The following is a 26,168-nucleotide window of genomic DNA, read 5'->3' as shown; positions in this document are numbered from 1 at the left end:
GCACCCATTAAATGTCCTGGCCTCATTAACCTTACTAAAACCAACAAAAATAATAATTTAAATCACAATTTCAAAATATTTGGCTCTCATTTCCAATTACCTTGTAACAACTAAAAAAATTCTCTTTCGAAGCTCACCAAATGCACATATCCAGCACACATTACACCAACGCCAATATCAAACACAACAATCATTACAACACAATGCACACATACAACAATACACAACATTTAGGTCCTTACACCAATACACATACATTACCATTACCAAATCACAACAACAATGCCAACAATCACGCGACTACCAACAATCATCTACGTCTCCCCCACATGCGTGGAACAGTAATTTCAGATATTTCCTTTGAATCAGGCCTGTCGGATGATTACGCCTTACCACCGGATGCGGTATCAGAGTCCACGTGCATGGACGCCTCCATGCCGTCGCTGCTAATGCGACAATCGTATGTGGACTCGCCAAGCAAGAAGCTCGAATCGCTCGAAAAGGTGAGTACTTATGCGAAGTACCGCTACAAAAACACAAAATTTGACTTGCAGCTCACTTCCTCTCTAACTCAAACTCATGCTGACGTTCTAACCGTATCACTTTTTTTCCTGTCTTTCGCTTAGATGGGTCATCTTGCCAAACTCGGAGGCAAACTGAAGACGTGGCGTAAACGTTGGTTTGTCTTAAAGAATGGCACACTCACCTATTGGAAGAGCCAACACGATGTCAACCGTAAACCACAAGGTCAGATCATGTTGGATGAGGCGTGTCGCATAAATCGTGCCGAAGGTGCTTCCACTTTTGAGATTGATACCGGCAAGAAGGTCTACTATCTCACCGCTGATTCAAATGCAACAATGGATGATTGGATACGCGTGCTGCAAAATGTGCAGCGTCGCAATGCGACCAAGCTGCTGTTGAGTCGTGACGATCAGAAGCCCACCATACAGGGTTGGGTCACAAAAGTGAAGAATGGACATGCGAAGAAGTGTTGGTGTGTGCTTTTGGGTAAAATGTTCCTCTACTTTAAGGCGCCAGGCGAGACGGTAAGCTAATTTTGCACTTCCCACTTACTAGTTTAACCCCAACTTACTCTTTGATTTTCACTAGAATCCGCTTGGTCAGATAAATATGCGCGATGCACGCGTCGAAGAGGTGGAACATGTTTCCGACTCTGATTCGGAGGAGCGTGAAGATCCGACACAGAGTCAGGCACGTCTTACCGTCGCCATTTATCCAGCACATCAAGGTCCCACATACCTTATACTACCCGGCAAGCAGGAACGTGATAATTGGCTATACCATTTAACTGTGGTGTCGGGTGGTGGCCCAAATGCGGGCACACAATACGAACAACTCGTACAAAAACTTATGGAGACTGATGGAGATCCCAGTGAGTATTTTATTGTTATTATTAACTCGATTTCAATATAAAGCGGTCGGATAGCTCAGATTCTCCAACGGAGACTGGCAGTTCGACTAGTAAAATGCAACAGACATTCGAGAATGGTTTATATCACGCTTAGATGTGTATCATGTTAACAGAAATTTAGAGCCGTTAAACCTCTGACTAGTTTGCTAATAATTTCACAAGTAAAAATTAGGCTATAATTCCTTCTCTTATAAGAAGTGGAACAGCTCGAAGTTGTACCACAAGTGAAACTCGATTCGACTAACTACTAAACTTAAAACTAAGACTACGTGCCATATGACTTGCGCTTCCCCTAAAGTCCATGAATTCTTCGATCGAAAGTGAAGACCGTTGTATAAAGCTCATCTAGATTTTGCTTGTTATTTCATAACCACACTTTCTTTTGTCTTCCAGATTGTGTTCTATGGCGCCATCCAATTTTATTGCATACCAAAGACGCCATCACTTCACCGCTTACCTCGCTACACTCAGAAGCCATGCAGCCCGAAGCTATTAAATTGTTTAAGGTAAGCTCCACGTCCATTTATCTTCAACTTATATATAAGACTTCAGCTTTTAATAAAAAAATACACATTTCCTGCAATCCATAATATATTCTTTCTTACTCATTCGCAGAGCATTCAACTCTTCATGTCAGTAGCTGTCAATCAACCCGGCATCGATTACCACGTCGTCTTGGCACAAAATGCTTTACAACACTGCCTGGATATGCCCGAATTGCAAACGGAAATGATCGGCATATTGGTGAAGCAGACATCACGGCACACGGGCCAGAAGCTTAGTGTCGGCGTCCAGGTAAACAAGAAACTGGGCAAGCAAACGCGCGTAAGTTTTTTAAGTTGCAAAAGCTTTTCATGTTTAGTTCCCTTGTCGATTTTTACTTTAGTTGTTTTACTTTGTTCCTTTAGTTTTCAATTCGGTTCATGTTGCGTTAGTAGTTCCACTTAGAGCATTAGTGTCGATATTACTAACCCAAATTGAACTAAAACAAAGCACCAAATTAGTTAACTAGATGGGTAGTTATTTAAGTTAATATTTTAGTGTACTTATATTTTCATACATTTTAAAGTTCATAGCTAAATTTAAACAAGAAATCGCGACCCTTGAAATTTAATGAATATCACAGCTCCAGATTTTTAAGAATTTTTTTTTAACTTAAATTTGTATCAGTTGACCGTTGTCTTCTTTCAGCTCCTTGCAGAAAAACATACATTAATCTTCAAAATTTCACGAATCCTATAAATCTATACATTTCTGTGTTTTCAAAACTCCAAACTCCTTCCTTATAGATTTGCCTTAACTATAGGACGACTAATTTATATACTTAACACTCGAGCTCTATTATGCATATATTTGTGTAGAATTCCTCCTAAACGACAGTGCTTGGGCAGACATAAATCCATATTCGTTCTAGTTCCTTACATCCGAAAGTCTTGGTAAACCATCCGTATGTTATTTTGTCTCATGACATTTAAATACATTCAAGCATAGATCTGTTATGCGATCTAGAAACCAATTTCACTACCGAAAAAAGCATTTTGTTCTTTTTTTCTTTAAAATCTGAAATCTATTTTGGAGTTTCTGCGAGGCCAACAACCATAAGAACTTCTGTAGTTGGTACTGGTTTAATTTAACATTTTTTAAATAAACACTTCTTTAAACAAAAGTCTGCTATTAGTCCTACTGCCCATCTTCAAAAAACAGCCTTCAGTTTCTGCCTAATCTGCCGAAATTCCAATTTTGTGCACCCATCTGAACTATCGGCTGCTAGCGATAACAACTCTCTCATCTTCTTAGTGGAATGCATTTGGTTTATGAGTCCACAAATTCTATAGAATTTTAAAGGAAGTTGGATTATCTTTTAATACTAACTAACGTTGGTAAACGTTAGCAAGTTTTCAGAAGAGCCCTCTTTCGGACCAAATAAGCGACATTGCCGATCAAGCCTTAATAGATTGAGAAGCACTTTGGCAAGTCTTTAAGCTATGGAAGTATTAAACTATCCACCACAATTTCTTCTAATTTATGAAGCTATCTATACGCGAAAACTCTTGGCATATCCTTCCTTCATAAAATGGGGAAATTTGTGAACAAAATCATCCCCACAGCGTTTAGTTAACAATTTTCGATTAAATTTTTCATAGGTTATTTTTTGATAGTTTTTATTTTCATAATTTATTTTATTTTTATAGTTTGCATTTTGCTACTTAAAAATTTTTATTTAACACTGTAAAAAAAAATTGAATAGATCTCGTCACTTGTAAATTAATTTTTCAATGCGCTTTTAAAGAGCTTGCGATCGCCTGCGTAAAAAGTGAAATGTAATACAATTTGTGAGTGTTTTTGACGTGTATTATAACGGTTCAAGTACACATAACGGTACACAAAAAACATCACTTACATTAAAAACATATCATAAGCAATAAACATATCATAAGCATTTTATAAGATAGGGTTCATAATTCAGATGACGTCTCGTCAAATACATTTTTTTTTTGAAATTTTTCTAAATGTCAATTTTATTTTTGAAAAAAAACAATTCTTTAAGATTTCTATAGATGAGGTTATGCTCCTTTGGAAAGCATGAAAGTGCTCAAAATTATGCGTATAAATTTATTCAAAAATCATTCGAAAAATGTTTAAAAATCTGTTTCAAACTTTTTGAGGTTTGGAATAAAACAAAAAAAATTTTTAAGCTTAAATTAATAGCAAATTATCTGATAATAAAAAAGAATGTATCTAAATATTTTTTTTATTTTGGAAAATTTTGTATCTCAAAAAATCTTCAGCTTGGCTAATCTTGTGAAAAAAAAAAATATTTAAATTAATTTGTTAGATAGTTAAAAGCAATAAATAATAAGCAAATATAAATGTGTTTATTAAAAAAATTACAAAATAAAATATTTTTAAAATAATTTTTTTATGGCAAAATTACAAAATAACATATTTTATAAATATTATTATTTGTTGCAAAATATTGTTATTATTGCAAAATTACAAAATAAAATATTATTAAAATTATAAATAATAATATTTTTTTGTTTCTAAAGTAAAAAGTTTCGAAATTTTCTATCTTCTTAAATTTTGAAAAAATATTTTTTTCCGCTAATCCCATAAATTCGTTAAATTTTTTTTTTTTGAAATTTATAAAAGTTAAAAAAACAGATTAATTAAATATATTTTTATTTTAGTTTCTTGCTAAGTTAGTCTGCACTAAGTTCTTTTTTTTATTTTTCTGAAACTGATTATTATTTACTAATAATTTATTTGCTTTAGAGTGCATGCCCAGTAGTCAATTCATAATAATTTTAAAATATTTAGCATTTAGCATTATATAAATAGTAGCTTGTGCTTGTCAATATGAAACACATACTTATATATAAAACTCATTAAAGCCTTATTCATAAAAAAAAATACGAATTAAAAAATAAATTTTCTATTAATATAATTTTTATGAATAAAGCTACTTATTACTAACATATTTAACAATTTCCCCTCATAACTGTCTTTCGAACATGAACTAGCCACTATAATAGCAAAAAGTGTTTTCATAATGAAAATAAAAAAAAAAGTTTGAAATATTTTTGAAAACTTTTTATTATTAAAAAAATTATTTTTCACACCACTAAGTCGCAGACCCTCTTTAAATGCTTATATTTATATACGTGGGTGCATTAAAAAGTAATTAATTCGCGTGGCTTTTGCCCACGACCAATTACAGTCTAACCCAACCTCGTAGCTATAACTATTCATATAGAGCATATAACTACTATATATTGTATTTAACAGAAATTTTTCAAAAAAGAATATTTTATTATTTGTAAAAATAATAGCGTCTCACTCAGCAACTGCATTAGAACTCGAAAAAATCTCATAAATGTCTAAATAGTTACATATATACTTACATGTACTTGCTGTAAATTTTTATTACATTTTCGTCTACTACACATATTGTACACTTAGAAAATTTACAAAAGAAAACTGCATACCACATACATATGTATGTTGCTCAATATGCATATTTTTTTTTTAAATCACTCATCCTATACTCTTTCACTCAATTTTTTTTTTTTAATTTGGATTTGTAAATTTTGTAAATGCTCTTTTAACAGTTTTTCTTTATAAAAATTCGTTTTATAATATTTTCTTTCCTTAAATTATTTCACTCCAACATTTTTTACCCAAATTACACACACACACGATCGGTTGTTAATACTTTTTCATACTCAATAACATCGTGTACCAAAGTGCTATTTTATAAAATGAGTTAAACTTAAACACAGCCATTTACTTCACTCAACATAAATTTAAAAAACTCAACTCAATTTTACGCTTACTTAATATATATTTTCTTGTTTATTGTCTATCTTACTATTCGTACCCAAATTTACTCAATGCGTGTTTATGCTCTCTTGAGTTATTACACTCAATGTCTGTTAAAAAATCTCTAAAATAATTATTGTGCTCTCATAGCGTTATTATTTATATCACAACTCTATTTAAAGAATCATACTATTCTCTCAGTGTAAATTATTCTTTCACTAATATTTAAAATGCCTTTTGTAAAATATTTTTTTAGCGAATAATTCATGATTTTTATTGTAATGAAATGAATGTATTGAAAATAAAAAAAATAATTTTATTTTTAAATTCGGAATTTGAGGTTTTTTTTAATTTAACACTTTTTTTAATTTTTTTGAAATATTGTTTTATTTATCGTTTCTTGCAATTTTACAGCTAAGAAAAAATTTGCCAATTTTAAACTAGAAGCCTCAAAATAGAAAAAAGGGAATTTAAAAAAAAAAAATGTTATTATTTTGTTATAAAATTTATCAGCAGAGAGCTTTAATTTCTTCCAATTTTTATTAGAATATTAAAAAAAACTGTTTCCAAATTTTATTAAAAATAAATATAAACAAGTAAGGAAGGGCTAAGTTCGGATGTAACCGAACATTTTATACTCTCGCAAAGTCAAATGGTATACTCGTTTGAGATTTCTTTGTGGATTGACTGATATTTTCGGTAGAAGGTCAACTATAGGCACTGGGGTCCACATATTTAGTACTTAGGCGTTTGAACAGTTTCGGTTCGATTTAGACAATTTTGGCCGCAAGGTGGCATAATTTAATTGCATTATTCACGCAAAGTTTTACCCCGATATAATCATTGTTACCTGATTTGCATAGTGGAATGTGAAAGAATCAAGTGGTATTTAAAATGGTGTCATATGGAAAATAGGCGTGGTTGTAATCCGATTTCGCCCATTTTCGCACTATGATATAGAAACATGAAAAGAACGATATGCACCGAATTTGGTTGAAATCGGTTGAGCAGATCTCAAGATATGGGTTTTCACCTAAAAGTAGGCTGTGCCACGCCCACTGACTAATTTTGAACGCGGTTCCTATAAAGCCAATTTATACCATCTCAGAGATAAGATTTAATGTCTCTGGCGTGTTTAGTGCTTGATTTATCGCGCTTTTAGTAGTTTTTAACAGTACCGTTATATGGGGAGTGGGCGGAGTTGCCACCCGATTTCAACTATTTTCACACCAGATATGCACATTAAACCTATTAGAGGCGGGACCACGCCCACTTTTTAAAAAAAAGTTTTAACTGCAGATGCCCCTCCGTAATGTGATCCTGTGTACTAAATAACAGTCTTGTATCTTATTGCGGAGCTTAGTTATGGCAAGTTATTTGTTTTTGATTAATGGCATTTTGTGGGCGTGGCAGTGGTCCGATTACGCCCATCTGCAATACCAACCGTCTCACGGTACCAAGAAACATGTCTACCAAGTTTCATAAAGATATCTCAATTTTTACTCAAGTTAGAGCTTGCACGGACGGACGGACGGACGGACAGACAGTCACCCGGATTTCAACTCGTCTCTTCATCCTGATCATTTATATATACATAACCCTATATCTAACTCGATTAGTTTTAGGTGATACAAACAACCGTTAGGTGAACAAAACTATTATACTCTGTAGCAACAGGTTGCGAGAGTATAAAAAAGTTAATATCCGAAAAATTTTCAACCACAAATGAGTTTGAAGCTGCTCAAATGGAATTGAATTTTTTCTCAAAGCTGACAAAATTTAGTTGAATTTTTGAAATAAAAAATTTAGTATTGTTTTTTTTTTTAATTTTAATCCTTTTTGGATTTATTTTATTTAGCGAATTTGGATATTGAAAATGTATAACAAACAAAAAGCAACTAGAGTTGTCTAAACTATAAAAAATTAAAACAAAAATCGAATTTAGTTCAAAATTAAAAAAGAAAAATGTATATATTTAAAGATTTGTTTAAAATGGCAATAGCAGGCACTTAATTAACTAGTTCTAAAAAATTTCAATATTAAGTTTTAGTAAAACTATTTTTCTTATTAGGAAATTTTTTTGCGAAAGCAAAAAAACCACGATCTGAAAATTATATATACTTATATTTTTTTCCATAGAAATTTTAGTGAAATTATCAAATTCATAGCTCATTTAGTAAACACAACAACATTTTTACCCAAACTTTCCGCTTATTTTAGAATAAGCATGCTGAAAAAAAGATTTTACAACAACAAACTAAACACATTCCTCACATTAGCACAACTCGTATTTCCAAATATACACACATACATATTTACATGCGTAATTATATGTTTAGAAAATATCTACGAAATTTTAATCAAAATTTTTAACGCACCAACCAAACTCAATACCTTTTTCTCTCGCTCTCTCCGCTCTTTTTGTTTTTGTTGTTTCTTTGGTATACGTATGTGCTCAATCCAAAACTCCAAAACCAAATTTGGTGACGCGCCCCAACCCAAAATGGCTAACAAACTAACTATAACCCGCGCCCGCCACACGCCACTCGCTCGTTTATGTATAACGAATGTGTGAAATTAAAAACCAAATCAAAACAAAAAAAAAAACACAAAAACGGTATTCGAATTTGTTAATCGAAATTTACAGCAACTACTTCTGTGCGCCACGCAGAGCCTCTTTACTTGTGATACACAACAAGGTGGCGCCGCACAGGCCAACGGCAGTTCACCAACATCCATACAGGTATGGGTGGAAATTAATTTACTAACAAACTACATTAACTAAATAAACAATTTTTGATTTTGCATAAATTTACTCTTTTTAAAAACGCATGCGATTTTCAAACAGTAATTTCCGAGCGCTCAGCATTTCCGCTCAATTTGCACACACAAAAAACGCTAAACTTTTGTAAACTAATATTTTTTCGCTCTTTCTCTTCTCATTTTAAAACCTAGGCTCCCGCTCCGCCACCTATCATCGATTGCAAATCAAATCCACCCGCCTACTCGTTCGTCCAAGGCTGGCAATTGCTCTCGCTCGCCGTCTCGCTGTTTGTACCCAAATCGAGTCGTCTTCTATGGTATCTGAAACTACATCTCTCACGTAATGCGGACACGAAAACTGAGACGGGTAAATATGCCGCCTATTGTGAGCGCGCATTGGAGCGTACATTGAAGAATGGCGGTCGCGAGACGAAACCCTCACGCATGGAAGTCCTGTCTATATTGCTGAAGAATCCATATCATCACTCACTGCCACATGCTATACCAGTACACATGATGAATACCACTTATCAGGTAAGTGACCATTTTGCAGAGTGTCTAAAACTTTAATGAACTCTGTCAAATCTCTTTGTAAGCTACTTTCAAAACTACTTATTTTCTTTAGACTTCATTTGATCTCCCATTCATCCTTTAATTATTTTCAATACAGACACTATACGACTGCGGCTTTCTTGATCTATCAGAACAGACTCGAAAAGCTTTGTAGCTGTTTGCATGAAAGCAAAATATTCCATCAAAATATTTTTTTAATGTTCGACACATTTTTCAACCTATTTTTCAGGTCGTCTCATTCGACGGCTCGACTACAATCGAAGAGTTCCAAACTACGCTCGCGCAGGAGATTGGCACACGTGACGCCACCAACGGTTTCTGTCTCTTCAGCGACGATCCAATCGAAAAGGATCTCGAACACTATCTCGACCCGCTCGCTAAACTCTGTGACGTCATCTCAAAGTGGGAGACCGCCTTGCGCGAAAAAGGTTCCGGTAAATTCGAAAATACACGCGTCATACAGTTGACCTACAAGAATCGTCTCTACTGGCGGCACACAGTCAAATTCGAAACGGACAAGGAACGTCTGCTATTTTGCTATCAAACCAATGCACAGATTGTGCAGGGACGCTTTCCGTTGTCGCGCGATCTAGCGCTCGAGTTGGCTTCGCTGATGTCACAAATCGACATGGGCGACTACTCGCACGAAAAATCACGCGGCACGGGTAGCAATGTCGGCATCAAAGCGCTGGATAAATTCTATCCCTACCGTTATCGTGATGCGCTCAACGCCGAGCAGCTGAAAGAGGTGCAAGAGCTGCTCATCTCGAAGTGGATGCTGCTCAAAGGACGCTCAACGCTCGACTGTGTGCGCATCTACTTGACATGTTGCCGCAAGTGGCCCTACTTCGGCGCCAGTCTCTTCCAAGCCAAACCACGTCACTCTGATCAAGCCATGGCCTGGTTGGCCGTCTCCGAGGATGCGCTTAATGTGCTCGAGCTTAGCTCGATGACGCCAATGGCACGTTATCCCTACACCTCGGTGATGACTTTTGGCGGCTGTCAGGATGATTTCATGCTGGTCGTCTCCAACGAGGATACGCTGGCTACATGTGGCACACAAGAGCAAAAACTGCTCTTCGCTATGAGCAAACCAAAGATACTCGAAATAACGCTTTTAATCGCCGACTATATGAATGCGCTTGGCCACACCGTGCCCGGCACGCCGCAAATGAATACGCTCACCCGCAATGGCTCACATCGTTCGCTGCGTTCACGTCCCGCTGGCGGTGGCACTGGTACCGGCACCGGCACGGGCACCGGTCTCGGTGGTTGCGGCACCACCACAGCTGGCATGTCCACCAATGCGACCACAACGGCGCACAACACGCTCAACTCACATGCCACTCATACACTAAACTCGACACATTCGCATACGCTGAGCTCGTCGCACTACAGTGGCGGCGGTGGTGGCATCGGTGGTACGCATGTCGGTAGTCATCAGGGCACCATGAGCTCATCACATGGGCACGCTCATCATCATCAACCGGATATATTGAAGAGTACGCCCGATCATCAGCGCATCAAGTAGAGTGAACGTAATTGTAAATAAATTAGTATAGGCATATACTAGCTGGTTATTTATTATAATTGCGCGCCAAAAAGTATGTTAAGTTTACAATTTAGCGACCAGATGACCCAAAATAAATCATTTAGTTCAACTATTTTTATCGAGCTGAAGTAATTTATAGCTAACATGCTACACCATCTCTTTCGAGCTACCAAAACGGACTTAGCTCGAACCAGGTTTCCGTGGTAAATAAAAAAGCCGACCTTCCGTTAAACAATACACATTGTTGCCGAGAGATTTTGCTTACAATAATACAAATTTTTCTCCTAAGTAAAAAATTTGTTTACATTCAGCAAGCTTGAAAAGCTTTATGAAGGGTCTGTAAAGCTTATGAGATTTTCATTCCTGGGCTCGGAAGTCTTCCAATGCCTATGAAATATTCAACTACACCGTAAAACTATAACTACAACCTTAAACGTTTTCGGTCGTCTCTAACTGTACATTATACTAGAAACTTTCTTTTTTAATCAACGACGATGATATTAAGATATATCTTAGGTTCTTTAAGAAAGAAATATCAAGAATCGAAAGTCGAACTGCTATGTTTCCTATTTAAAAAAACAATAACAAAAATTAATGTTGAAAAAAGTATAGTTGAAAAAAAGTATAAAAATAAAAGCTTAATAACGGTATTTTGGTGCTACTAAAGCACAAGTTAAAGCGATTAATATTAAGTTTTTTCAGTTTTTGAACGTTTAACTTTTTGTAAAAGCTTATATCTCTCACATGTTACAAAAAGCCAGCAATCTTAGCAACTTACTGAAAGCTCAATAAAGCTTTCATTGGTTTTTATACCACTTCAGTGCTCACTTAATAGTTGAGAATTGTTATGAAACTAATTATTTTTCAATGTTTTTGTATGGAGAATATCACCTTCTAAACAAAAACTCTGCCATAAAAGCTCACATAGCTTTAAAGCTTTTATATATAATATATAATAATTTATTTATTGTATGCGTGCCTGAAAATCTGCACAATTTTACAAAAGAAAGTTATATAGTTAATATTAGAAAGTGAATGGCAACTTTAAAAAGCAATCGGAGTTTCAGAGCTTTAATTGCGTATGCTGTAAATGCGCAATTTTTACGTAAATGTAATTATTTGGAAGAGAACATAATTTTAGTAAGCATTTTTAAAGCTTTCGATTTTGTGTCGTTGCTGAATAAGTTTGCACAAAAAGCTTTGCGTGTTAGGCAAATGTAATCATTTGAATAATTTAACAGTTGTTTTTTAGAAATTGCATAAATTTAGTAAGCTTTTCAAAGCTTTCAAGCTTGTGTCGCAGGTTTTGAAAGCTTGGACAAACATTTTTGTGTGTTTGAGCTAAGTTGGTTGTTGCTGAATGTGTAATTTAATGTTCTGGTTTTAGTTAGCACCAAAATACCGTTACAAAAGCATACGAAATATGAAATCAAAACAAATGAGCGTATAAATACAAGCAAATACACTTATAACATAAATGTATATTTTATGTATAGCTTAGTTGCACTCATTGTTATGCTGAAAGTCACAAATAGTATTTTTGCTTATTACGGAAATGGAAATTTTCACTACAAATTTATTATATAATATTTATATATATTTGAACGTATACACTAAATGTATTGTAAATTAAAGAAAAAAAAATTATACTACACGCAAAAAAAAAAACAAAATATTGAATTGCTGAAAAGGTTAAGAAAAAATAGCAATTAAATTTTAGAAAAAATAGTATTAGCCTAATATAAAATAAGTAATTATTATTATTATTATTGTATGTGTAACTATTTGTATGACATATTTTGTCCCGCTGCGTGACGTGGAGATATATTTAGCTAACTGGCTTACATAACATACTCCAAAAAAATTATATATGTATATATATATATATACAAAAAAATTTAAAACTAGCATAGCATTTTAGCAATGTAAATAATTTATAGTAAACACAAAAAAAAACAAAAAAAAACTTTGAAAAAAAATTCAAACACGAATTTTTCTCTACATACCATAAAAGTTCTATAGAAACTGCATATGCAGAAATAAATCATATTTGCATTAGAAAGCGTGCGAATTTCGGCATATTAATACAGCCAAGCATACGAACATATAAATATTTGGCGAAAACTAAATAAAAAAGGGCACCTCAACGCTCTTAAATATTTTAAGCTCGTTCACCGAAGATTAAAAATATTTATAATTGATTTTTCAATTATAAACAAACATATTTATAAATGCATACTCATTTGAAAAAAAATTGTTAACTTATTTTATTTTTTTGAGTTTTTTTTTCAAAAACCAAAAATTTAAAAAAAAAATTATTTGTACAAAAAAATGGTTTTCAAAAAATATTGTACGAATAAAGAAACTTATATATGTATATTGTAAAAGAAAATTTTTTTCGTCATGTTTTTGAATTTTTCTTTTTAATTTTATTGAAAAAATTTTAATTTTTTTTTCTTAAAATTTTTCTTTTTTCAATATTCAAAAAAAATTAATTTAAAAAAAAATTTTTTTTTATTTGTTTTCAATATGTATTCTAAAAATTGCTTGTTAAAAAATTATTTACAGAAAATATTGTACTAATGTATACACTTAAGTATACATATGCATATGTTTGTATGTATTTTGCAAACGAGATTTGTACTCTTATACTTAACAATTTTTTTTCTTAAAAAAAATTTTTTTTTAATTAAGAAAAATATACCTTTAAAAACTATTTTCAAAAAATATTGTACCAATATATATAACAAATTGAATTTGAAAAGTTATTTAATATTTTTCAAATATTTTTTCGGAAAAACAAAAAGTTTGAATTTTTCAAAAAACAAATATTTTAAAAATTATCTGTTAAAACAATTATTTTCACAAAATATTGTACCAATATATTATATACACTTATATATAAACAAACATTGTATAACGCCACTGTATAAGTACATATACATACATATGTATATTATATTTGCTATATATGTATGTATGTTTGTAGTTATAAAAAAAATATTAAAAAATACACGAACAATGAACGCGTACTCTACTCGCAATTAATATTATGTATTTATTATAATGACAATTATAATTTTTTGTATGTAAGTAGCAGGGCAATAAACCAAAATAAAACCAAAAAATTAATAAAAAATATATTACATAAAAAACAGTCATTTTTATTATTACTAAGCGGCATATCTAAAGGTTAGTAATTTGTTTCGAAGTATAAGGCAGCACGGAAACACTATTAATGGAAATAAATATTAATACTTAATCACAGGTCACAGGTACTGCTATAATATACAAATTAACTACCTTTTCCGCTGTTAAGTTTCCGTCTTATTAGTCTTTAAGTAGTTGCGCAAAATCATAACCTTTCATATGACACCTCAATCGTCCAAATCAGATCCGTAGTTATGAATTTATAAGCCTTTACAGCTTGAATAACTATACAATACGCGCTTGTGGCAGAGAAGAAGAAGTAGCACAGATCTTCAGCGACGCAAAATTTGCAAAATTGATGCAGCCAATTTATTACTTATAAGTAATTACCATTAACTTGATTCTTCTTACCACTATCTGCATAAACTTACGCTTTAATTTTTCTTTTTAAAATAACATACTCATATAATAAAATTTAGTAAACCTGCTTTCAAAATCAGCCCCATGATTTAAGCTTTCATTTGACACCTCAATCATGCAAATCGGTGCAGTAACCGCGAAGTTATAAGCGAGCACTCAGCTGCTTCAAGAATACTCACACCTACACACACTCGCATGCATGCAAGCAAATTTGTCAGCATGCGATATTTGCCTGTTTCTGGCTACCAGCTACCAGGCCAACAGAACTGTACAGTAGGTAGCTGCCGAAAGCTTTTTCGCATATAACTTCGTTAATAATAGACCGATCTTAAAGAATGAGCTGTCATATGAAAGCTTAACGCTTGACGCAGCTGATGGGCTATGCTACATCACGTCTAGTATAGTGATAGACAAAGTGGTAATGATTTTTAAAAGAGTTCTATAAAGTGAATGGACGATAAAATCGTGTGGTAATGATGCATTGCTGCAAATTTTTTAAAGCGTATGTTGGACGCAATTGTTAAGGCAGCTTTGGGTTTTTTATGTTTTAAAAATATGTCGACGGTCACACTTATGTAAAAATTTATTTATTAGCACTTACTTTAGTTATTAAAAACTATTTTTTTAATAAAACAATGTGTGTATTTTTATGCATAATTTTTAATTTATGTATTTCTTTAAATTATTTTAGTACTATTAGCGCCATTATATATAACTTTAATAACAGAAAAAAAAATTTTTTTACGATACTTATATCTTTTTATTAAAATATTTTTTTATGATTGAAAACCAAATTTTATAAAATAATAATAAATTAAAACAGCTTATACAAGCGTATGTGTATATATTTTTTATTGATTTTATTTAATTAATTCACGCTAACACATTTTATTTCCCTTCATATTATTTCTTCTATATGTAGTTCAATTTGAAATTTGTGAAAAATTTTAAAATAAAAATTTTAAAATAAAAATATTAAAATGACATGAAATGTTTATTTTCAATTCATGTTTTTTATTAATTTGTTAATAGGTCTATGTATATGTATACGCATATATATATTTATAATTTGTTATTTTACTAATTATTTTTTGTTAAATTCTTATTAAATGCAATTTTCATATTATATTTTATAAATATGTTATATATATCATAGTTTAATATAGCATCAGAATCAATATATTTTAAGCTTTAATTTAATATTTTAGAATTCTTTAATGTTAAAAAATTATATTTTTTTTAAATAATTTTATACTGAAAACTTTCGATTTTTTTTAATTGGTAAAAAATAGTAAACTAATGATAAATGTTCACAAAAATTTATTTTTATAGAAAAGGCTTAACGAATTTTTATAAAAAATGTTAAAAAAAACCAAAAGTATTTTAAAAATTCAATTCCTCAATTTATAAATGTTTGCATATTTTTTAAATGTAAATTAGTTTAAACAAATAAAACAAATCAACAATAATTTAAAAAAACCTTTTAGGTTGTATTAAAAAACACAAAAAAAAAACTTTCTTAAAATAAAATTTAAAAAAAAAATAATAAGTTTTAATATTGGTGACCATTTTTTAACTTTATTTAGCCGAAGATCTTCTCCACTGTCGTTTGTTGCGGTGACCAAAGCAGCTAGTTCTTAGGGACTAGTTGTTATTCTCTCTTTTTCATCAAATAAAGAGAGCACGAAAAAGCTGAAGCATATTTTCAAATTTGCGGCTCCTTAAAAAAATACTTTAAAAAATATTTATATTTTGTTTTAATGTGCACTTCTTTAACTTTTTACTAATTTTTAAATAATTTGACATTATTAATATATTATATATATATAATGTTAAACAATTTGAAAATTAGTGGAAATTACAAAAATATAACTGTATAAAAAAAATTAATCGAATAACTAAAAATTATTTAAAGTAGTAAAGAAAATATTTATTATGTAAGATGATGTTATAATCTAATTAAAAACAAAAAAGAAAATTAAAAATTAATTAACGTGATTCAAAATTCAAATTAACTTTCAAAATACTATTTTTAATTTTTTTCATGCAATTATCATCAAAATTAAAAAAGTATAACAACTTGAAACAAAAGCAATTTAATTAACAAATAAATAAAAAATACAAAATTAATAAAAATAATAATTAATAAAATAAAAAAAATTTTAAGATTTCAATATAAATAATAGAATGTTAAAAACTAAAAAAAATATATAAAATTAAAAAATAAATACTATATAAAAAATTAAAAAATATATAAAAAAAGAAAACAAAAATTTTTAACAGTTAAAAAAAGTGTCGAACAAAATTTAAAAAGATACCAGAAAACTTATATAAAAAAACAATAAAATAATATTTCAAATTTCAAAATTTTAAATTTTAAAATATAAGAAGAAATTAAATACGCAATACAAAAAATAGTAAACATAATTGTTACAATACTGTAAAATATAATATTAATTTCAATAAAAATTTAATTTAACAAAAAAAATATAAACAAAAGAAATTAAAAAAATTAGCATTTTTCTCCGAAAGTGAAGAAAAGCACCTAAATAAATAGAACATGCATATGGTATGTAAAAATTCGGAAAAATATTGAAAAAGAAAAATTAAAAAATGTGAACCAAATACAAAACAGAAATAAATAATAACAAACAAAAAAATATATTAAAAAAATAATATAACTAAAAACCAACATACAAACATAAAATAGAAACAAAGAAGTAGAAAAAGAATTTAATAAAACAAATGTTTAAAAAAATGCAAGAGAATTAAACAAAAAGTTAGACAAAAACTTAAAAAATAAAAAAAATTGACAGTTTGAAAAACATTTTTAGAAATTACATAAAAATTTTAACTGCACAATATACTAGAACTATTAAATAATTTAAAAAATTAAAGGGAATAACAAATATAATTTCAAAAATTAACAAAAAAATATGTAATAATGTAACAGAAATTAAAAAAAAATTAAAAAATAAGAACTAAACAAAAATTAAAAGAGAATATTAAACAAAAAATTTAACTGGGCAAAAGATTAAAAGTATTAAATATCTAAAAAAATAAAGGAAATAGGAAATTAACACATAATGAAAAAATATTTAACAGTAATGAAAAAAAAAATAAAAAATAACAACTAAACAAAAATTAAAAGAGAATATTAAAAACAAACGAAACTGGACAAAAGATTAAACGTATTAAATAATTTAAAAAAAATATGAATAAGAAAATATAATTTTAAAAAAATTCACAAAAATAAAAAAGTTAAACAAAAATTAAAACAAAAAAATTGAACAAAAAATAAAGGAGAAAATTAAAGAAAGGCTTAACAAAAATTTAGACGAAAATTGGAAAAAAAAGCTGGGCAAAAGATTAGACGTATTAAATAATTAAAAAATAATAAAAAAAATATGAAATATAAACAAATAAAAAAATAAAAAGTATTAAAAATTTATGTTTTTATGTACATGATTCGCATTTCTGTATAATAATTGCTACTGCTTTTAAGAGAAGTCACTTTCCACAGTTTTTGTTGTTGTAGCAGATATTTATAGGTTTTATTTAGTTATCGTTTCGCCTTTTTTGTATTTGTTTTGTCTTTAAGAACTAAAACTATTTAACAATTTCTTTAAGCAATGCTGTTCACAAACAATTACAATATTCATAATAAACATATTAATATATATGTATAATTATATTTAGATTAATAATTATCATAATAATAATAATAGTAGTGATAAGCATATTTAGATCATTTTTAATTATATAAATTTAAAAAGGTAATTTAAACATAAACACATAAATTGCAAGTAAACATTTATTTATTTTTATATGTATATATGTCTGTATGTTTGTATGTATATATGTGTTTGTAGCTTAAGCAATTGAATTGTTTTTTTTTTGCTTTTCTTTTTTTTATTTCGGATCTTTTTATTTAATTTTAATATTTTACTTTTAATTAATTACAAATGATTACAAGCAGCAGTACAGTTATAAGTCGCATAGTATTCGTCGTTTGCATTCCATGTTCTAGTTAAGACTTTTACTTTGTAATTTACAGCTACAGCTACAGACATATACATATATATTTTTATTTATTTATTTATTTATTTAATTTAAGACAAATTACCAGTTTCCCGTTACGTTTGTTTTATCTTAAGATTTACAGTTGTTTTCAAACACATACATTTATTATAATTTTTTTATTGAAATTCATTTTCGTCATTATTACGTTTGCCTAATGTACTACAACGCTACTGCTACACACACAGCTTCAGACTGATCGCACGTGCCTCACGCCAAGCAGTCTATACATTTCCCTATTGATTTATGTCGTTTTCTAATTTTGTTGTTGTTTTTGTATAATACTATTGATTTTATTTTTTTTTGCAATTGAATAACTTTTTTATTAAAATTTAACTATTTAATTATCTGTATAAGAGTATGACTATTTTATTCCCACTGTTATTTAGTTTGTATGTGTACATGTGTATGTGAATGAAGGTTTGACTGTCTTATCTAATAAGCACCACCGCTAAATTGATTTGGATTGTAGAATTGTGGCACCTAGAATTATAAGAAAATAAAGAAAAAATTTTGTTATAAATATTCGCAAGCCTTAAAAATAATTGGTAAAAATAATTATTATTAAAAGTTTATGTAATATTTGAACTAATTTAGAATAATCTAAAAAAATTATTTTAAAAATTTGTTAAAAAAATAAACAATGTTATGTGAATAATATTTAAATTAATTACTTTTATTATTTATTATTTATATTTATTTTTATTACTATTATTTTAATATATGTAAATAAAAATTTTACTGATTTTAAACTTTTACATATTATTATGTTTTTTTTTTAATTTTTTTAATATATATAATTTAATTTTCGAAATATATGTATATATATTTGTATTTTTGTAATATATATTTTTATGGTATGGTTCAAAAAATTAAATATTTTTGAAAGTTAATAATACAACTAAATATTTGAACACAAAAATATTTGAAATTATTTAACAAACATATTCTAAAATAAATAAAATTTAAATTTTTCATAGCATATTCTAAAATAAATAAATAAAATATCGTTGAAAAAATTTTTGCAATTAAAAAATAATAAGTTTTTAAATTTGAAAATAATTTTTTTAAATATTCAAATAGATTAATAAACTATTTCAAATAAATAAAATATTGTAGTTGTAATAAATTTTTTTTTGATTTTATATCTGTTATATTTAAGATATTTTAAACAAAAAAACATATGCAATCATTTATAGTATAACTATAATTTTTAAAATACTACAATACAAACTTTTTTTTCAAATAAACATAAATTGTTAAAAAAAAATTTAAAAAAATAATATTTCGTAGTATGTTTTTTAATAACAATAGTTTTCGAAAACAATTTAATTGAAATTCCAAACGCTGCGGCCTACTAATTTGTATAGAACTTAAAATTTTTTACATTACAAAAAAAAATTTTTTAATGTAATAAATAAATTATGAAACATTAAATATCTTTTACAAAATTAAAAAACTAATTTTGGATTTTGAATTACATTTAAAAATAAATTTCTTAATCTGTTTTGAAAAATGTGTGAATATTATTAATTAATTATTCAAAAAGTAAATTTTTTAGATTATTTTTAAACTTGAAAAAAAAATTAAATAAACAATTTAAATAAAAACATTTGTACACGAATTTATTAAGAAAAATTTTGAATACAAATTTTGAATTCTTAAATTTTAAAATTTTTCATAATTTTGGAAAGGCAAATTTTTTGAGAATTGAGAAAAAATTTAAATAAAAAGATTTGAATATACAATTTTTAAGAAAATATGAATGCGAAAAAAATTTAAATAGACAATAACAACATAAACAACAAATAAGCAAATTTGAAATTTCATTACAGAAAAAAAGTTGAATATTTGATATTTTTAAGCAAAATATGCAACAAATAAATATTCGTTCCCGCGACACTCGGGCCTACGTAACCGGAACGAACCCGGATTTTATTCGACCAAGGATTGTGAACTCGGCAGAATTCTGCCGCTACAACAACAACAAATAAATATTCTAATAACACATACATTATTATGAATTTATTTTACAAAGCAAAATTTATTTTTCCATCATTTTTGTTAAAAGTAAAATTTCTATATTATACAGAATTTTAGATTGAAATAAAGTAATTCACAATTTATAATCAAGAAATCCTTAAAACTTCATACTCACATCTTGTTGCGGCATTTGTTGTTGTTGCTGCTGCTGATATGCGCCAGCATCATTATTATCGCCCGTAGCGGCAACTGGCGCTGGACCTGGTATAAAGAAGCCACTTTGCGGCACTGCAGCCGGTGGCAAGGCCGGAGCCAGCACATTTTCCACCGCCTTCATAGGGGCACCTGAGGGATTGAACACATCGACGTAGGAATTCTTCAAGGCTGAAATTGAAAATTTAGGAAATTGATTAAAAAATAATTATATATATTTGTTTTTAATCATTTTATACTTAAAATAATCGACTCACTTCGATTGCGTTGCATTTTGAACATATTTGACTGCAAACTGGGTGTTTTAGTTGCACCTGCCGCTTCGGCGCTGGTCACCGCATGTGCACTGTAGCCAGAGACGGGTGCTAGGGAGGCGGCAGGGGCTGCTGATTGTGTGGGAGCAGCATATTGTTGCGTGTCGAGCAATGGTGAGGGCTGTTGCTGTGGTAGCTGAGGTTGCAGTTGCTGTTGTTGTGGTTGTGAATACGGCTGAGACGCAGGTGGCACATTGAACGCACCCATTGCTGGTGGCGCTTGTGCCATTATATCGCTCATCTTTGGTGGCGGCTTGAAGCTTTCTTCGGCCGCTTCGTCACCATCTGTATTTACCCATTTTTTCTTCTCCGGATCCCAAACGATACTGGGATTCTTGTCATCAGGCAATATCATTTGATTTTTGGGCTTGAGTGAAAGCTTGTTCCAAATGCCGCCGAACCAGCCGGAGTTTTGATTGCCTTGCTGAGAGCTGCAAAGTAAATTAGTTTCAATTTGAAATAAAAATTAGGTAATAAAAATTTTAAAGCTTTGTGAAAGCTTTAGTGGAAGTAAATAAAGCTCTTAATTTCCAGATAAGAACATCAATTCCATTACATATAAAAATATGTTGGTAAAGGGTAAGAGCTTTGTGAAAGCTTTAAGGCGAGTAAATAAAGCTTTCAAGTAGCAAGAAAGTACATTAAATTCAATTAGAAATAGAAATGTGATGTAAAAAGCTCGAGAGCTTTGTGAAAGCTTTCGTTGGAGAAAAAAATACTCTCAAGTGTCATGAAAGCTTTAAAGAAAATAATAAGAAAATTACAAAATTTTGGTTTCGGAACGTTTAGGCTGTAAATAAAAATTATTAAATCTCTACATTCTAAGGTCCAAGTGAAGCTAACAACAACAAATTACAAAGCTTTTATAGAGACTTTAAAGTTTCTGTATCCTTAAAAGCTTTCATCACAACAGCAAAACCTTCAGCAAAAGCTATATATATACACTTTTTACGTTCACTCACCTCTTCTGCGTCTCCCTGCCAGCATCATTTTTACCGCCCTTCTGCTCACTCAATTTATTGCCGGCATCGTTAGATTTTTGTTGCGCCTGCTGCTTTTCATCTCCCGAATCATAAATTTTCGATTTCGGCAAGGATATGGTGGGCCGCGCATTCTAAAGGTTATTGACGAAGTTTTAATGTTACATTTGCAATGCATTGTTAAGGAAATTAGAATTAAAATAAAAAATAATAATAGCTTTTTATATTATAGCTGTAAAAGTACTAAAAGATAACTGTGTTTAGTTAAAATTTCAGCAGCTATCGATAAGTCAGCCGACGTTAGTAGCTTATATAAGAGAAATTAAATGAAATTAATAAAAAGCAGGCTTTAAACGCTTAAAAGCTTTCATAGTCAACTGAAAGTTGCGCGCAACTTTTAACGCAGCGAGCAAGTAAGTGTATTCCACATGTTGAAGCGAAGTTTTTTGAAGCTTCCGCACTCAGCTTTCATCTATAGTCAGCAGATTTCGCTGAAAATCAGACGCTTTCATATAGAACTGCGCAGCTTTTCTTAATTTTAATTACTTCTGTGTTTATAAGTGACTACTTTAAATTTATCACTTTAACCGAAACAAGTTTAAAGCTTGTTTTACTATAGGCGAAAAAAGCTTAGAAGGCGAAATTAGTAAGACAAAATGCTTTGTTCGTGTGTATCAAACTAATTTACCCCTTAAATTATTTGCTGTTAGTCTATAAATATGCTTTGGCTGTAATATAATTTATATTAATACAGTTATTTTTATGCTCGTAAGCTTTCATACAGTTTATATCGGCGTAACTACTTAATTAAGCACATTTTTTATATTTTTAATTTTTAATTTTATTTTCGTATTTTTACAATGAGCACAAACAGTTACAATTCCATTTTTCAATTTTAATTATTGATATTTTTAACTAAGGAATAAGACTTCTTAGAGACAAAACAAATACTTTTTGCAAGCGAAACTTTTTTTTATTCAGTTTGCTGATTTAAAAAAAAAATATATGTACTTAAATAAAAATTCTGCTTCAAGTGTACTTATAGTTGTAATGTGCTTGGGTGTTACAAATTTTTAAAGAAAATGAGAATAAAAATTACTCAGAAAAAAACCTATATTGTATATATTATTTAATAAAACAAAAAATATTAGAAATTAAAAATAATAAAATAAAAAAATGTATAAAAATAAAAAAAATTTTATGTAAAAAAAATTGAAATATAAAAAAATTTTAAACATTTACAAAATTAAAAAAAAAATTTATTAGTAAAAATATAAAAAAAAATCAATAGAAATAAAAAAATCAATAAATATATAAAACATATTAATAAAAATAAAATAATAAATAGAAATAAAAGAGGTAAATAAAAATACAAACAATACAAAAAAATAAAAATAAAAAAAATTTAATAAATATAAACTGAAAAAATAATAATTAAAAAATAATAATTAAAATTAAAATAATTAAAATAAAAATAATTTAAAAAAAAATAATTAAAATAAAAATAATTAACAATAAATAAAATTTTAAACTTAAAAAATAATAATTATTATAAATTAAAATTATATAATATTATATATTATGTAAGAAAAAAATTTTTAATATTTCAAAAACATTTAAAATTGAGAAAATTTTTTTCGTAATATTCAAAAACCAATTTAACAGAATGAGGTCAGTTCAAATGCATTTACAAATATTATACTACAAATGCATAAATACAATTTAAAAGTTAGTAGATTTACAAAATTTTATTTAGAATAAATTTAAAAAAAAATGTCAATTTGCACAATAATATTGTGTGCAATAAAATATTTACATTCACACGAATTGTTATCATAAGCAAATTGAATTAAATAAAAAAATTAATTAATAAAAATAGAAAAAAATTAAATAAAAAAAAATTAAATAAAACATTTAATATATAACTCTAAGATTTAGAGCATTAAATTTCTTTAACGAAAAAATTCGAAATATAAAAAATAATAAAAATAGTAAAAGTTTTGATACACATTTTTTTAAATTACGTAAAAAAATGTCTACAAGCAACGAGTTGCAAAATTATGCACTTGGCAGCGCTAATTTACGCAAAATTTTCAAATTATGTCACTTTTGACGCTTGTGATATTCTAAAATGTTGTAAAACAGTACTGAATGTACTTAAATGGCATTAAAATGCAAAACAAACAGCGCACAAAAAGTCTACACAATGCTTTTGAAGTCTCCAAAGTGTATTGAAGTATTAAAAAGTTCCTAAAAACTGCCAAGCAAAAGCGCGCAGCAATTTACAAGCTTTTGTCAAAAGTCTCAAAAGTCTACAAAATCTAAAAATTTGGTAGAAATTGTAAAAGTTCGAATTTTAAGCAGAAATAATGAAAATACGTAGTATTTAACGAAAATTCATTGCAATATTAGAAACAAAATCTGAAATATCGTAGTGTCAAAACATATTGATATATTGACAATCAAACAAAATCTGAAATTTTGTAATATTTTTTGACTATTGACAATTATATACAAACATACATATGTACGTAAGGTTGCAAATAAAAAATTAGACACACATATGGTAAAGCTAATTATCGATAACAATTCGTGAATGTGATTTTTTGCTGAGGTTTGAACTCGATATTAAAAATAAAACCATTTCATTATTCGCTTTGAGATTCTGAAATGTTAAGAAACAATTTTGTGGCTTTAAAGTTTGATTTTTTAATACAACTGTATACACAAAAAGGTCTACCTATTATGAGATTAATTTTTTATAATAAAATTACAACAAAAATACGGTTAAATACATAGATATATTATATATAATATATATGTACGTAACTCAAATTAACACAGAACATAGCATAACACATAACAGTTTTATATAACCATATCGCATTTTGTAATTTAAATCGCTTTTAGAAACTATTTTAATATATTGGAGAAAAGTCGATATTTTCGTTAGGCAAGTAAAGATTGGCAGAGCACTTCAACATTAACCATTATTTAACATGCCATATTTTACTCTCGAAAGTCTACCAAACTAACTCATACTCTACTAAAAGTCCCACTAAATATCTACCGCTTTTATCAACCGCCAATTTAAATATGCTTCTTGTCCTGCGGCTCGCCAATCGGCCCATCAATATCATATGTGCGCACTGGCTGCTGTTGCGACTTGCGCTGCTCGAAAGTTTTCGAATCCAAGTACTTCTCGAACGACGTCAAACTCTGCTCAACTTCATGACACATCTTTTGATAGTTGAGCGGTATTGCCGGGTTCGCAATGAGCTCTTGCATCGACCAGACAGCGTGATGATTGCTGGTCGTCACAGTGCCGGCAGCGTCAGCAGGCTCATCGCCGGCTAGCGACACGCTGTTGGAAGTGCTTACCTCGCGTATAACGCCAAGTCTGTTGAGCAATGTGCCGCGCTCAGGCCGGCCTTGGTCCGCTAGAAAGGCAGCCATGTCATACGGCATGTGCTCATCCACTTTATTGAACTCGAGCTCATCCGCTTCGTTATAATCGTAAGCGTTAGCATCATCGTCATCAACCACAAAGTCGTCATCGTCTTCGTCTTCGTCGTCGTCATCCTCATCTTCCTCGGCCACATCGTCAAGCAAGTCGTGCTCATCCAGGTCGTAATCGTTCAGTATGTGTGTGTATTTGAGGCGTGTCGTTTGTGCATTCGCTTCGGGGTCATAGTCGCGTCCCAGCGCTTCGAAGCGCGATTGTAGTGGCAAGTCGATGGGATAGGTGCCGTTATAGACGATTTGCTTGTAGGGCGAAAGGTGTATTCTAGCCAATTCGGCGCGATTGGAAGCTTTGCGTGCGTAATGCGGCAGTGTAAGTGGCTTGGAAGTGTAATTAGCCGAGGCGCTGGCGCTTCGTTGATAGGCGGCAAGCGTTTTAGTCGCTTGAACGCTGCCAGCTAACGGTGTGGTTGTGGAGTTAGAAGCGCTTGCGGAGTTAAAGCACACTTCACCGCTAACACTTTCGCTGCCGAGTGCCGCTGCCCTACTATTTAAATGGCTGCTACTACTACATCTACTATCACTACTACTAATACTACAGCTATTGCTGCTAGCTGGTGTACTAAAAGTGGCAACACTGGCGGGTGGCGGCGGTGGCGGGCAATTCCTGTTTACGGACTCAACTCGCGCCGCTGCCGCCATGCTGTCTACTTTTTGTGGCAAATCGAAATTAACGCGCTTTACTATGACATTCGCATTGGCATTCGAAGTTGTGTTCGAATTCGAACTTAAATTTCTAGTTAACTTATCATTGCATGCATTAATGTTTTGTGCAAGCTTTTGTTGTTGTTGTGGCATATTCTGCTTTTGTTGTTGCTGCATTTTTTGTAGTTGTTGTGGTAGCACACCATTATTATGTT

At 29.9% G+C, this 26,168-nt stretch overlaps 3 protein-coding genes across 22 annotated transcripts in view; 1 reads left to right on the top strand and 2 right to left on the bottom strand.

The window, feature by feature from the left end:
* LOC106615088 (uncharacterized protein CG43867) overlaps positions 1-12,058 on the top strand; it is a 266,508-nt gene extending 254,450 nt beyond the window's left edge. For 7 of the 15 annotated variants that reach the window (XM_036376967.2, XM_036376966.2, XM_070110439.1 and 4 more), the window contains 8 exons: positions 133-503; positions 627-1,049; positions 1,114-1,396; positions 1,829-1,941; positions 2,051-2,260; positions 8,406-8,501; positions 8,714-9,055; positions 9,324-12,058. In XM_036376967.2, coding sequence (XP_036232860.2) covers positions 133-503; positions 627-1,049; positions 1,114-1,396; positions 1,829-1,941; positions 2,051-2,260; positions 8,406-8,501; positions 8,714-9,055; positions 9,324-10,625 — 3,140 coding nt within the window. In that variant the 3' untranslated portion in view covers positions 10,626-12,058. The remainder of the gene's footprint in view (positions 1-132; positions 504-626; positions 1,050-1,113; positions 1,397-1,828; positions 1,942-2,050; positions 2,261-8,405; positions 8,502-8,713; positions 9,056-9,323) is intronic. The other 8 variants (XM_036376972.2, XM_070110440.1, XM_036376970.2 and 5 more) reach the window with 7 other exon arrangements.
* Positions 12,059-17,739: 5,681 nt separating this feature from the next.
* The window catches only part of LOC106615086 (uncharacterized), a 31,297-nt gene continuing 22,868 nt past the window's right edge, over positions 17,740-26,168 (bottom strand). For all 6 annotated transcript variants that reach the window (XM_014231130.3, XM_036376980.2, XM_070110435.1 and 3 more), the window contains 4 exons: positions 21,769-21,920; positions 20,750-21,237; positions 20,455-20,663; positions 17,740-18,779 (listed from right to left, as the gene is read on the bottom strand). In XM_014231130.3, coding sequence (XP_014086605.2) covers positions 18,732-18,779; positions 20,455-20,663; positions 20,750-21,237; positions 21,769-21,920 — 897 coding nt within the window. In that variant the 3' untranslated portion in view covers positions 17,740-18,731. The remainder of the gene's footprint in view (positions 18,780-20,454; positions 20,664-20,749; positions 21,238-21,768; positions 21,921-26,168) is intronic.
* Positions 23,742-26,168, bottom strand: LOC138857559 (uncharacterized). Its single transcript, XM_070110437.1, has one exon. It carries the CDS (start codon positions 26,128-26,130, stop codon positions 24,877-24,879), a length of 1,254 nt encoding a protein of 417 aa, XP_069966538.1. The 5' UTR covers positions 26,131-26,168; the 3' UTR covers positions 23,742-24,876.

The sequence above is a fragment of the Bactrocera oleae genome, chromosome 5 (genome assembly GCF_042242935.1).
Source record: "Bactrocera oleae isolate idBacOlea1 chromosome 5, idBacOlea1, whole genome shotgun sequence".
In the NCBI taxonomy this organism is placed as follows: Eukaryota; Metazoa; Arthropoda; class Insecta; order Diptera; family Tephritidae; genus Bactrocera; species Bactrocera oleae.
Note: the sequence above shows the minus strand (reverse complement) of the source record. Positions and strands in the feature narration are given on the sequence as shown.